We start from the raw sequence: 13,377 nt of genomic DNA on the forward strand, positions 1-13,377 counted from the left end.
TCTAAAAAAAAAAAAAAAAAATTATGTGAATGTTAACCAATGAAAGTCAGACATTACTTTTCATCCATGCAAGGTGCTTCCAAAAGATGCTCAATAGGATTGAGGTCAGGGCTCATAGAAGGCCACTTTAGAATAGTCCACTGTTTTCCTCTTAGCCATTCTTGGGTGTTTTTAGCTGTGCTTTGGGTCATTGTCCTGTTGTAAGACCCATGACCTACGACTGAGACCAAGCTTTCTGACACTGGCCAGCACATTTCTCTCTAGAATCCCTTGATAGTCTTCAGATTTCATTGTACCCTGCACAGATTCAAGACCCCCTGTGCCAGTTGCAGCAAAGCAACCCCAGAACATAACAGAGCCTCCTCCATGTTTCACAGTAGGGACAGTGTTCTTTTCTTGATATGCTTCATTTTTCCATCTGTGAACATATAGCTGATGTGCCTTGGCAAAAAGTTCCATTTTTGTCTCATCTGTCCATAGGACATTCTCCCAGAAGCTTTGTGGCTTGTCAACATGTAGTTTGGCATATTCCAGTCTAGCTTTTTTATGATTTGTTTTCAACAATGGTGTCCTCCTTGGTCATCTCCCTTGTATTCCACTTTGGCTAAAACAAAGACAGATGGTGCGATCTGACACTGATGTTCCTTGAGCATGAAGTTCACCTTGGATCTCTTTAGAAGTCTTTCTGGGCTCTTTTGTTACCATTCGGATTATCCGTCTCTTTGATTTGTCATCAATTTTCCTCCTGCGGCTAAGTCCAGGGAGGTTGGCTACAGTCCCATGGATCTTAAATTTCTGAATAATATGTGCAACTGTAGTCACAGGAACATCTAGCTGCTTGGAGATGGTCTTATAGCCTTTACCTTTATCATGCTTGTCTATAATTTTCTTTTTTAATCTCCTGAGACAACTCTTTCCTTCACTTCTTCTGGTCCATGTTGAGTGAGGAACACGCCATGTCACCAGACAACACAGTGACTACCTGGAGCCGTATATATAGACCCACTGACTGATTACAAGATTGTAGACACTTGTAATGCTAATTAGTGGACACACCTTGAATTAACATGTCCCTTTGGTCACATTATTTTCAGACTTTTCTAGGGGTACCATCATTTTTGTCTAGGCCTGTTTTTAAATAATTCTGTGGAAGCATGGTTGAAAAGCAATGTCTGACTTTCATTGGTTAACATGCATAGAATTTTTTTTTTTAGATTTTGATAGATTTAAGTTTTTTCTGTGACCATTGTAAGTTTTTCTTTCATTGACCGAAGGGTACCAACAAATTTGTCCATATGTGTACGTGTTTGAACCACTGTGTAAGAAATACTCATGCATAACATACTCGTACACAATTTGGAACAGCAGATAAAATAACCCCGAGTCTGTGGAGTTTCTTCAGTAGCTTGGAAGACCAGAAAATACCTTGTTGTTGTCCTCATACAGCATGATAACAATCTGGGTCATATAGTTGAGCTCAGGCACAGCACTTAGATAGTCCATGGCCCTTTTCCACTGCTGGTCATTGTCTTCCTACAACAAATCAGAAGCTTATGTTAGTGCATGCAGGCTCTATATCAGATTTACAAGAACCACAGTGGATATACAACATGGTAACTTACATCCAGAAGGCCTCCGTAGCGGAAAATGGTAAGCAGCGAATGGACGTGACTCTCACTGGTAAAATACAGTCGTGTTCGTACACGCCTGCCTGGTGACAACACACCACGGGAATACCTAGGGTAAAAGAACACAAAGAAAATACAGACAGTAAATGGCTCAGTATAGAAAAACAACCTTCCCTTTCTATATTTGATTTAATTTTCAGGGTGCCTACAAAACTGTGCATAAAATGCAGAAAACAAACTTACAGCGGATGGAGCTTGTTGACAGACTCGTCCTCGTGAGTCCTCTGAAGGTCCAGCCGGATCTTCTTGATCAGAGGCAGACAGTAGCCATATGCTATCTCCAACTTCTCTAACTTGTTAATGCCATATTCCTAAACAGACATCAAGCAAAAAGAGCATATGATTTTTTATTTGAACACCTGCTCATTAAAAAAAAAAAAAAAAAAAACTCCTGTCAACTTAAAATGAAGCAGCAATGATACCAGAGACTATGAAGGGTTTACCTGTGGTATGACAAGATCTGCCAGCGCTCGTGACAGGCTGAACAGTTCCACGGTATCCTGAAGGCCCAGGGAACTGTTGTGCTGAACATCATACTTCACACAGTCATAGATATCTGGGATCTTGCTGATGTCGTAGCGTCCACTCTTCATGAAGAAGTCCCTCTCCAGTTTAGACCAGCGCTGCAGCATCATTTCCAAAGTCTCGCTGTGGTACAACTGCAGATCTGATGGAAATTAAAACACCCTTGTCATTAATACTGATCCAGAACGTTCTCTGTGCTTGTGGCCTCTGCTTGTTGGCTGCTTTAACTGTAACTTATTTGAGAATTGAAAGGTGGAAATGAATATAAATATCTAAATGAAATATGAAACTCTCTGTTCAGTTTCACAGTCCACAATATGATTATTGCATTTTATTTGAACCAAAAATGTTTACACAACACAATGTACTTTTCTAACATCCAAAAGAATAATGAATGAATCACTATGAAAGTGTATTTTTTTTTTTTATCTAGGAGACCATATAGGAGTCCATATTAATCAAGCATTTTAAAAGCATGTACAACTAGTGTGCAATATCAATTGTTAAATTATTATATATTATATTATAATGTCATAATGAATACACCGATGTATTCAGTGAAGTGACTAACCTGCAGATTTGGGATCTTCAAGTTTTTTTTGGATTTGGGAAATGAGGCTCTGGATGAGGCTGTAGACTTTGTTGCATGTTGTCACTGGATTTTCAACAGATTTCATTGAATTCACCATTGAGGGGCTTCCAGTTGGAACCAGCTGTGTGGGGAAAATCAAGAATAATGGGTACCAGTGTACGTGTGTACGCTGTATATCAATTGAATCCACAGTGCTATTGAATGCTCAAATCCCATTGGACAGAAGAGGCTTGTTTTCTGTAATAGTAGCTTTGACAATTAATGTGCTCATTCTAATATGCAATCATTTTATAGCAACATCTAATTAACAGCTACCTTATAATGGCAAATGTAAAATCAACAATATGGTGAAGCTTTCTGCTTGAGATGTTCATTTGGAAGAAGTGTTAGTACTTTTTTAATTGCCGTCATGGAGTTACAGAGTCATGAGAAAGGATTCTGTATCTATCAAGCCGTGTTTATTATTATTATTATTTTTAACAGCACATCCTGATGGGTTTTATTCCTTACATTTATTCCATACAACAATACTACAATCAGCATTTTATCTATAACACTTGAAAACATGCAAAAGCTATGTAAATAAATGCTTTTTAACACACTGATAATCTGGCATGGCAAACAGACAGCTCCAAACCAGAGCATATTGCAGATGACGAAAAAGGTTTCACCTGGTCAAAATCTTCTTCAGTGAAGTCTTCATCTTTTTGCATGATCTCGTGAAGCCTGGCTTTGACACGTTGCTGACAGCTGCTCAGTGAGTCTAGGTCATTATCCAGCAGGCCATTCATGTTAGCACTCTTCACCATCTGTACCAAAATTGGTGTCAGCTCTCCTTCCAGCGCCAACAACCCCTGCCAGGCATGTTATAAAAAATTAGTTCTGCAGACAGAACACACAAGTTGCTTTACCCGAATTGCAGGTTACTACCTTAGCAAAGGCAGCTGCAGTCATCTGAACCCTGCCTTCATCTGAGGCATAGATCTTCAGATCATGGCGGTAGGTGCTGTGGAGTCGAAGTAGGCCGCAGCCAGGAAAGCCAGCATAATCCCCTACGCACGGCACACACAAAAACATATCAGACTTTATCGGCTGGTAAGACCGCTACAAACAGAAAATATACATGCATTACTATATCACCTAGACCACAAAAGGATTTATTACACAAACTCATCCCAGATTATAAACACAAGAAGAGTGAAAATGGCTTCTGCACAGAGATGTTAACTCACACGATAAGAACAGCTACAAGTAAATATGTAGAAACTTTACTGAATATTAGGTCAGTATTACTACCCATGATAAAAAGAAATATTTGGACATTAAAGATTTTGTATTTTAATGCCAGTTTCTTACTACAGGATAATATTTTATGCCAGAACAAGCAAGTGAAAATCTTTTAATCCGCACTGTTTAATATTTAATCAATACCGAAGAACCAATTCACATCATATGTAATATTAAAAAATAAGCTGTATGCACTAGTTCCTCTATAGTATGGGTTTAAAATGAGCACAGGCATATCCAGATTAGCAGATTTAGAATGAGCTCTCGAAAACTAAATACTAGTCCTAATTTAGATCGATAAACGGGGTGAATACTTCCTTTAGAAAACTTCTTTTTTTTAAAAAAAGATGCCCTGCCACATGTATTTCATTACTTTTGTGGTAATGTCTGACGTTTACCATGGACACTGGAAAAAATGCCTTGGTTACCTTGTTTCAAGCCATTCTAGTGTGGTATAGAAAGCCTGCAGGAAGACTCAGCTCGATTTGAGCCAGTTCTCATTAATATTCAATGAGCTATGCTGCTTGGCTCAGATTGGCTAACCGCTAGGACATGAGAGCATGACTATTCATTCACCCAGTGCAATAAGTAGCCTAGGAGAGAGGAACTTTGTTTAAATGGCTTCTTCAGGTATATTGACGTTCAGCCATCCTTGCTGTATAGGAAACTCACTGAGCTACAGGAATTCTGTGGGCACGGTCTCAAGTGGGAGAGCTCATGAATAGTAATGAGCTCCATCATTTCTACATCACTCTGAGCAGCTTTTCTAACTGACCTGATTTCTCACCTTATTTCTTTTAAGTGGCTAGAACTGACAGGGGAGGTAGCAGTTCATTTTCACATTCCCAACACAACACAAACACATATGGACCTAACACGTAGCAAAAAATACAAGTAAAAACGGTTTTGTGTGAAGGGCACCTTTAAATAATGCCAAAGACATTGCATTGATGTGCACTTTAGTAAATAAATTACTGCTCAGTAAATTGACAGTAAATGGAGATGTTAGATGGTTTAATAAGGAAATACAGGGAACATTGCAGCAGACTGGTTAATCATTCCAGGGTCCAAAGTGCTCCAAGCCCTTCTTACCATAGCCAGAGGGGCTTCACATCCTACAGACCTGTGCCTACTGTCTAACAATCCAGAGATACAAAGTGAATAGTAAAAAAAGAATAAATAAACAGAAAATATAACTTAATTTTATTACATCTATGTACTGGATTTAAAGTTTTAGAAATCCCCAAAAGTGGTATTTCATAAGGTATATTTTACAAGCAAATACACTAATAAACTAAAAACAATTTTTACAAACTTTTTATGGAGTTTTTCCCTTGGTACACTGACTTCTGGCTTTCTCATTAGGAATAAATGTCAATTTATAATTTATCGTTTATATCCTGAATTTATATATTCCTGTAAAGCTGCTAAACAAATTAAATGGAATTGAAGATTACATTTTTTATTATTATGTGTGATATGAGTAGGATGGGGGCACGGTGGCTTAGTGGTTAGCATGTTCGCCTCACACCTCCAGGGTTGGGGGTTCGATTCCCGCCTCCGCCTTGTGTGTGTGGAGTTTGCATGTTCTCCCCGTGCCTCGGGGGTTTCCTCCGGGTACTCCGGTTTCCTCCCCCGGTCCAAAGACATGCATGGTAGGTTGATTGGCATCTCTGGAAAAATTGCCCGTAGTATGTGATTGCGTGAGTGATTGAGAGTGTGTGTGTGCCCTGCGATGGGTTGGCACTCCGTCCAGGATGTATCCTGCCTTGATGCCCGATGACGCCTGAGACAGGCACAGGCTCCCCGTGACCCAAGGTAGTTCGGATAAAAGCGGTAGAAAATGAATGAATGAATGAATATGAGTAGGATTAGAAAAATGCACATGAATATTAACAGCATCATTATGCCTATAATTATGCTGTGTGAAAAACATGATAATTAATGTAATGTTAGCCCAAAATGGGGAAAAAAGGGAGCAACAGAAAGAGAAAAAAGAAGAAAGAAAGAAAGAAAGAAAGGAAGAAAGAAAGAAAGGAAGAAAGGAAGAAAGAAAGAAAGAAAGGAAGAAAGAAAGAAAGAAAGAGAAAGGTCATAAAAAAGGAAATGTAGAGATAAAACAGACCTGCATGAAAAAAAGAAAAAGAAAAGCTGAAAGAAAGGTGTACCTTGTCCCCCAGGGTACATGCAGCGGAAGGCTCGACCCAGCTCCTCTGCCTGTACGCGTCCCGCTGGAGTTAACTCCCCTCCCCACTTTAACACCAGCAGCAAGGACGAACCTTCATTCCGCGTGTCTGCTGGTAAGACGAACACCAAAAGCATAATGTCACAGTAATCAATTTAGGAATGCAAAAAAAGGTGAAAAAGTTGGGTTCTCCTGTACCTTCCTCCTCACTGGAAGTCTTGGGCTGTCCATGGGGAAGGTAAGTCAGCTGCACTTTCCTGTTTATCCCAGAGAAATGGCCATACCTACATACATAAGATTAGTGGAGGTGAAAAAAACAGACACAAGATGGGTTAGGAAGTCCAGACACAATCTCACCTGTACATCTTTTTTGACACTAAAAAAAAAAAAAACGTGAAAAAAGGCAGCCAAAACACATTGCCACAAACACCTAGCCTGTAGAATTATTAAAAAAATAATTGTCTGTGTGAATATTTTTTGTTGGGAATCTGTGAATTTCTGTGAAATGAATGCCAAATATCCAGAATAAATAAATATCCTTGCCTACAGCCTCAAGACACCCACCATTTTCCCTGTACCAAAAAAGTCTACAGTGTCCTGCCTCATTGACTATCATCCCACCGCACTCACACCCATTGTAACAAAGTGCTTCGAGAATCTCATCATGAGGCACATCAAGTCCCAGTTAACACCCTCACTGGACCCACTACAGTTTGCATATCGTCCAAACCAATCCACGGACAATGACATTGCCACGGCCCTTCATTTGGCCCTCACCCACCTGGACAATAAAGACACTTGCGTTCAAATGCTGTTTATAGACTTTTGTTCAGCATTCAATACAATCATTTTTCAGCACCTGATTGGGAAGCTGAGCCTGCTGGGACTAAACACCTCCCTCTGCAACTGGAGCCTGGACCTCCTAACTGGGAGACCTCAGTCAGTCCGGATCAGGAACAACATCTCCAGCACCACCACTCTGAGCACTGGAGCCCCTCAGGGCTGTGTACTCAGTCCACTGCTCTTCACCTTGCTGACTCACGACTGTGCAGCAATGCACAGATCGAACCATATCAGCCAGTTCGCCGATGACACGACCGTGGTGGGTTTCATCAGCAAGAACGACGAGTCAGCATATAGAGAGAAGGTGCAACAGCTAACTGCCTGGTATAGAGCCAACAACCTTTCCCTGAATGTTGATAAAACCAAAGAGCTGGTTGTTTACTTCCGGAGAGCACAGAGTGACCACTCTCCGCTGAACATCGACACATCACCTGTAGAGATCGTCAAGAGTACTAAATTTCTTGGTGTTCATCTAGCGGAGAACTTCACCTCAACACCAGCTCCATCACCAGGAAAGCCCAGCAGCGTCTCTAATTTTACGAAGGCTGAGAAAAGCTGATCTCCCTCCCCAATTCCCCCAAATGTTTTACAGAGGGACCATTGAGAGCATTCTGAGCAGCTGCATCACTGTCTGGTTTGGGAACTGCACCGTCTCGGATCACAAGACCCTGCAGCAGATAGTGAGGACAGCTGAGAAGATCATTGGAGTCTCTCTACCTGCTATCATGGACATTTACACTACACACTGCATCCGCAAGGCCAACAGCATTGTGATTGACCCCACACACCCCTCACACACACTCTTCACCCTAGAGCCATCTGGAAAAAGAGTACAGAAGCATTCGGGCCCTCACGACCAGACTGTGTAACAGTTTCTTTCCACAAGATATCAGACTCCTCAATAACTAAACCTAACTATACCAAGCACAATATACACACACACACACACATACACACACACACACACACGCACAATCAACACTTTTTCCAATTTTACATCCATGTCTACAGCACCATCATATCAAACTGTTTACATGCTGTTTTGCGCACTGTTTTTGCTCTTTGCACATGCTGTCTCACATTTCAGTCGATTGCTGTTTTGCACAGTACTTTACATTACCTCATGTGACTGCTGCTATAATACTAATGTGTTCATTCCAGTATTTCTGCACATGTAATATTGTTTGAACATACAGTATTTACACTGGTCGGTGCTGTTTTTGTGTATTATCTTTTGTGTAATGTCTTGTATTGTTTGCTTGCACTGTCTTTTGTCCTGCACTGTCTTGTCTGTCTTGTCCTGCACTGTTTGCACCAGGTTGCACAGATGCACTTTATGTATCTAGGACTATTTACTAAGTCCTTAGCTCTGTCTTTGTTATATGTAGCATCATGATCCTGGAAAAAAACATTGTCTTATTTCACTGTGTACTGCAACAGCTATATAGTGTTGAACTGACAATAAGAGTTTCTTGACTTGACTTAAAAATAACAATCATTTCAGTAGTCGATGCCAACTAGCAAAAGATCTGTCAGTTATTTTATAATTGAAACAACTTCACTATTATATTATAGCTTACAATTTTGTGATGTTTTCTAAATAGGACATTTTTATTCATTAATTCATAGATTTTAACCATGTAAGAATTCAATTAAATGTTTGAACTCCCTGAAACTTACATTAAGGCCTTGAACAAGTTGCAGACTGACTATATCATAAAAAACATCCAGGCTAAGTTCCTCCTGTTAGTAAGAAGATTTATTTGTGCTGCGTCAACAGCTGCTATATCCGACCCTCTCTGACGGACTGTGGTGTGGCTTTCACAACTACACCTAAATCATCACTCTGGCTCAAGTATATAAAACAGGCAAAAGGTTTTTTTTTTTTAAATAAAATTGAACATAAATGTAAAAAATTCAAAAATTGTTCCAAAATATTATGAATACTAGTATGAATCTACCTCATATTACATGCCTCACTGTATGTAAATATTTATACAACTGCCATTTACTTGCTCTCTAGTGGCATAAGGTAAAAGATTTTATAAAAACACTTCAGCGAGGTATTGGAAGGTATTCTTCAGCGAGACTGAATGTTTCTATTTAAGTGGCCCAATTCTAAACAGTTTCTCACTCACATTTCCAGAACAGTCTTAAGCTGCTCCAGTTTTGACTTCTTCTCCTCGATCTCACAGTCACTGTGCTGCCCCAGATCTGATAGCAACAGCCTGCTGATGTCCAGCACTTCCTGAAGGGGAAAACAGTAACTAAGAACAGCAGGATTTAAAAAAAAAAAAAAGAAACAGATGTCTTTTCTAGTCTCTATACGGTATATCGTTTATATGTGAAAATATATACACCAGTGAGTGTTTTAATTAAGTAAATGCTGCCTGATACCTGCAGCTGTTTGGGTTTCTTAAGCTTTAGCTTGCCGGTTTTGTAACCACCATACTTTTCAAACAGCTCAAAAAACCTGGGGGAAAAAACAAACAAACAAGCACAAGGACAAATCCCTCAGCATGTGTGTCTCTATGGATCTTACAGGGTTTCACTAACAGTGACTCATGGGTTCTCACATGGGATTTCTGACTTCCATTTTCATCTTCTGTTTTGGTGTTCGGTCTCCATGGCGGATCACCGCGATCACGCAACGCAGCTCCATCCTACGTAAATCAGAGATGCTTCAATCATTATACCAAACCATTTCCATGTGTATAATCCACAAATTATAAGAGTAGGCATCTGGAAAGGGTTTATTCAATGAAGAAAAAACATTGAAAAAGGAAATGAATTCTGAGCAAAAATCAACATGATGGACTCACATGGTGCCGGATGTGGTAGGGACTATGGGAATGTCCTCTGCCTCAGTGGGAATTGACCAGGGAATATGGAACTGGGGAGCCAGCTCCCTCATCACAATGTTCCTATGGACAAAGAACACAACAAAAACTCTCACTAACCTCTCTTACACTAGTGGGAAACATATCATGCATACCATGGGGTTGGAAGCTTTTCAGCTAGGAAGTGAATAACGAAGCTTAAATTCACTTTAAGTAAAAGTATTTTTCACATGGCTGGTTCAGGATAGTAGGCTAACTGCTGCGGACTTGAATTTCAGTGCAGGTCACCATTATGAAATTTGATAGTTACATGGAACACATGCTGATTTCTGTACGAGCTCTATGTTTGTTGAAATATAATATTGCAGTTTAGTGATGTTATCCACTGAGAAAAAAAACGAAGCTCTCCTAAACTGGCAGGTGGCACCAAGTTGGCAGTGTGGGCAGTGTTGCCACCTCACAGCTCTATGTTCTCTCAGTGTCTGTGTGAGTTTCCACCAGGTTTTCCAATTTCCTCCAACGTATTAACTGTACAAGAATGAATGAAGTACAGATTTAATATATATTATATAGATATTAAACCAGAATGTGGTGACAGCGTATTAAATTACATTTTATTGTCTAAGTGATCATTTATTATGAAGCAGTATTTCTAAGAACATAGCTCTTTAGTTATTTTTATTTATCATGCCTGGCCTCTAGGATGTAGGCCTTTGAACATATTGCAGTGCAAATAATTTACAAGCAGCTGGAAAATATTGTGTGTGCTCTTATAGTTTTACAAAATATAAAATAAAATGTAATGGTATGTTCCTTAATGCATCTTTAGTAACAGCTTCATGCTGGTCAGGGCCAATATGGATACTGTGCTTATTCCAGAAATACTGGAACACACACAGGATGAGATGCCAGATCATCAAATACTCAATTACACACTCAGTTTGATCTCCTAACATGTTTTTCTCCAGATAACAAGAGAAAACTTATAAGTACACAGAAAGAACATGCAGCAAACGATGCTCAGGATCAAACTAGGAATCCTGGAGATGTGAGGTTGCAACTAATACATATTTCCTTATCACATTATACTGTGAGTCCTGTGTATAATCACAACTGAAATATCAACACGAATGAGAAAACACAGGCTCACCCAAGTATCTTGGCACAATCGTCATAATATTTCATAGAATTCTTCACAAAGCTGAAGCCGTTGACGTCACACACGTACGAGTGTCCGTTGGCCCGGAGCAGGTCAAACCCACACACTGTTTGCTGCAGAAATTTTAATCAGATACGATTTTTATTCCGTGTTTATATTCTGCAACCAGAGCACAGAGGACTTTAGAATGAGTAAAGAAAAAGTAAAGTGTCTGACCTTGAAAGCCAGACACACTTTGCGAGCCACCAGTTTTTCCATAGCAGTGAGCATAACAGGATAGCGTACTTCTTTTCCTTCACTGTCTCGTTCAACTTTGCCATCCAGGGCAGGAGACTTGCGAGCCTCAGCATGAGCATAATCAGGCCCTACTGTATACACCTGAGAGATGCAAACACACACATTTATAAATAATCTTACCAAAAGTATATTATCAAATGCTCCAAAGTTTAAAGGTCCTGGGACTCCCACATGCAGGTGAAGTATAGAAAAGGCTTCAGCAATTTTTTTAATAATTTGTAATAATAATAGTAATCCCTATCCATCATAATCAAAATTATTTTATTTATTTAGTTCCTGTAGTTGTACTATTTTAACAAAATTGAAGTGAAAATTTCAAGAACACTAAACTCTGTGGCTCTAATTAACAATAAAATATTATACCGAGTTGAATATGTAAATAGGTGAATGCCCTCATAAAATAAGGAAGTGGAGGTTTTTTAATAGTTAAAAGGAATCCCTGTTTTTTGCTTTTGTCTTATTTATGAATTAAAATAGTTTTCAATGAATTTGTTGAACATTACCTTCACATCCGTTCCATCTGTAGGCATGAATTCTTCATAGATGTAGGAGCCGGTCTTTCTGACGCTGCTCTCAGGGGAATAGACACTGCTCCGGCTCCCGATCTGCAGAAGGAATCCTAATCATATTCCACAACTTTTCCTCTTTAAATGTAGATTGTAGAATGTAGAAAATTATTATTTCTAATAGCTTTACTTCAGATGACTGGTGAAATGACCACTGGGCTTTTCTTCTTTGCTGAAATCTACTAGTTTTGCATTACAGAGCTCCGAACTACTGATTCTCATGAAGGCTAAGTTTCTTAATATTATGACATTAAAGCATCCATCCAACAATTTTCTGTACTGCTGACCCTACTAGGAGGTGTGAGGCAAACAATCTAATCTATGGTACATCCTTCATTAAAGTATATTTCATTAAAGTGAATCAAAGCAAATGTTCACATTTGCTTTGTTCATAGCACAAAGAGCGTAGTGCTTAATATCAAAGATTTGAGGAGAAAAAAAAACTATGGAGGATATATCGCTCTCAGCTGGGCTTACCAATAACTAGCAATAAAATGTAATGTGCATTACGATGTAAAAAGAATTAGACTTGGTAATACACTTGATCAACTTTCAATAATATTAGGGCGATTCTATTTGATAAAACATTTCAAAAGGAACAACATGTGACATAATAGGTGGCGGTGAAGGAGCGGGTCTGGAACATCCACCTATCAGCCTGTTCTTCTGGATTTCATAGCTTCAGACAAAGTAAAGACGGCTCCGTTTCTGAATAAGCGATATTCTCCTGGTGCCTATTACTCTAACTCTATGGAGTTAAACATTTGGGAGTGGACTGGGGATTGGTACAAAAACAAACCTTCCTGAAGAGGCGCTGGCTGCCTCCACCAGCTGAGGTCGGATAGTAGATATACACATTGTGATCTTCTGCTGAGACTGGCTTCTCTACAAAGGGTTTGGGGAAGATCTCACCGTTCACCTCCACGTGGTCCTCCCCTTCAACCAGGTTACACTCTAAAAGAAAAGAAACACTGCGTTCATGTTCTGCACAACTTTTTTAGTCAGGGATTGAAACCTATTCGATTATTCAGGCATTTTGTTAACATTAGATTTACTGGATTTTTTATTTTCTGGTGCAGGTCTCGAGGTGTGATTCCCCCCTGTTGAGATTTTCACAGTTCTTCAACCCTGCTTTTGTTGTGCAAATGCCCCCATCACCTGTGAGGCCTGGCTCATTTGCATTTGTTCACTCAGAGTAGCTCAGATCCAAGGCAGGCCAAACTTATGTCTGTGACGGAAACTTTCACGGCCTATCTATACAAAATAGTCTTTTTAATAGTTTAATTTATATAAAAAAAATTTGTGCTAAGGTTTGTCATTGCCATAGTACATATCATATTTATACAACCCTTGTGCAGACCTGGGGTCTATTTGACTCATCTGGAAAGTTTAATA

The 13,377-nt window shown here is 39.5% G+C and overlaps 1 protein-coding gene across 11 annotated transcripts in view; it reads right to left on the bottom strand.

The window, feature by feature from the left end:
* The window catches only part of ppip5k1a (diphosphoinositol pentakisphosphate kinase 1a), a 33,876-nt gene that overhangs the window by 12,426 nt on the left and 8,073 nt on the right, over positions 1–13,377 (bottom strand). For 7 of the 11 annotated variants that reach the window (XM_047815598.1, XM_047815593.1, XM_047815594.1 and 4 more), the window contains 17 exons: positions 12,782–12,936; positions 11,920–12,021; positions 11,336–11,497; positions 11,111–11,232; positions 9,943–10,044; positions 9,697–9,783; positions 9,518–9,593; positions 9,259–9,368; positions 6,476–6,561; positions 6,261–6,389; positions 3,736–3,857; positions 3,477–3,659; positions 2,785–2,926; positions 2,132–2,355; positions 1,872–1,999; positions 1,623–1,737; positions 1,426–1,533 (listed from right to left, as the gene is read on the bottom strand). In XM_047815598.1, the coding sequence (XP_047671554.1) occupies positions 1,426–1,533; positions 1,623–1,737; positions 1,872–1,999; positions 2,132–2,355; positions 2,785–2,926; positions 3,477–3,659; positions 3,736–3,857; positions 6,261–6,389; positions 6,476–6,561; positions 9,259–9,368; positions 9,518–9,593; positions 9,697–9,783; positions 9,943–10,044; positions 11,111–11,232; positions 11,336–11,497; positions 11,920–12,021; positions 12,782–12,936 (2,153 nt within the window). The remainder of the gene's footprint in view (positions 1–1,425; positions 1,534–1,622; positions 1,738–1,871; positions 2,000–2,131; positions 2,356–2,784; positions 2,927–3,476; positions 3,660–3,735; positions 3,858–6,260; positions 6,390–6,475; positions 6,562–9,258; positions 9,369–9,517; positions 9,594–9,696; positions 9,784–9,942; positions 10,045–11,110; positions 11,233–11,335; positions 11,498–11,919; positions 12,022–12,781; positions 12,937–13,377) is intronic. The other 4 variants (XM_047815597.1, XM_047815595.1, XM_027137036.2 and 1 more) reach the window with 1 other exon arrangement.

The sequence above is a fragment of the Tachysurus fulvidraco genome, chromosome 1 (genome assembly GCF_022655615.1).
Source record: "Tachysurus fulvidraco isolate hzauxx_2018 chromosome 1, HZAU_PFXX_2.0, whole genome shotgun sequence".
Classification (NCBI taxonomy): Eukaryota; Metazoa; Chordata; class Actinopteri; order Siluriformes; family Bagridae; genus Tachysurus; species Tachysurus fulvidraco.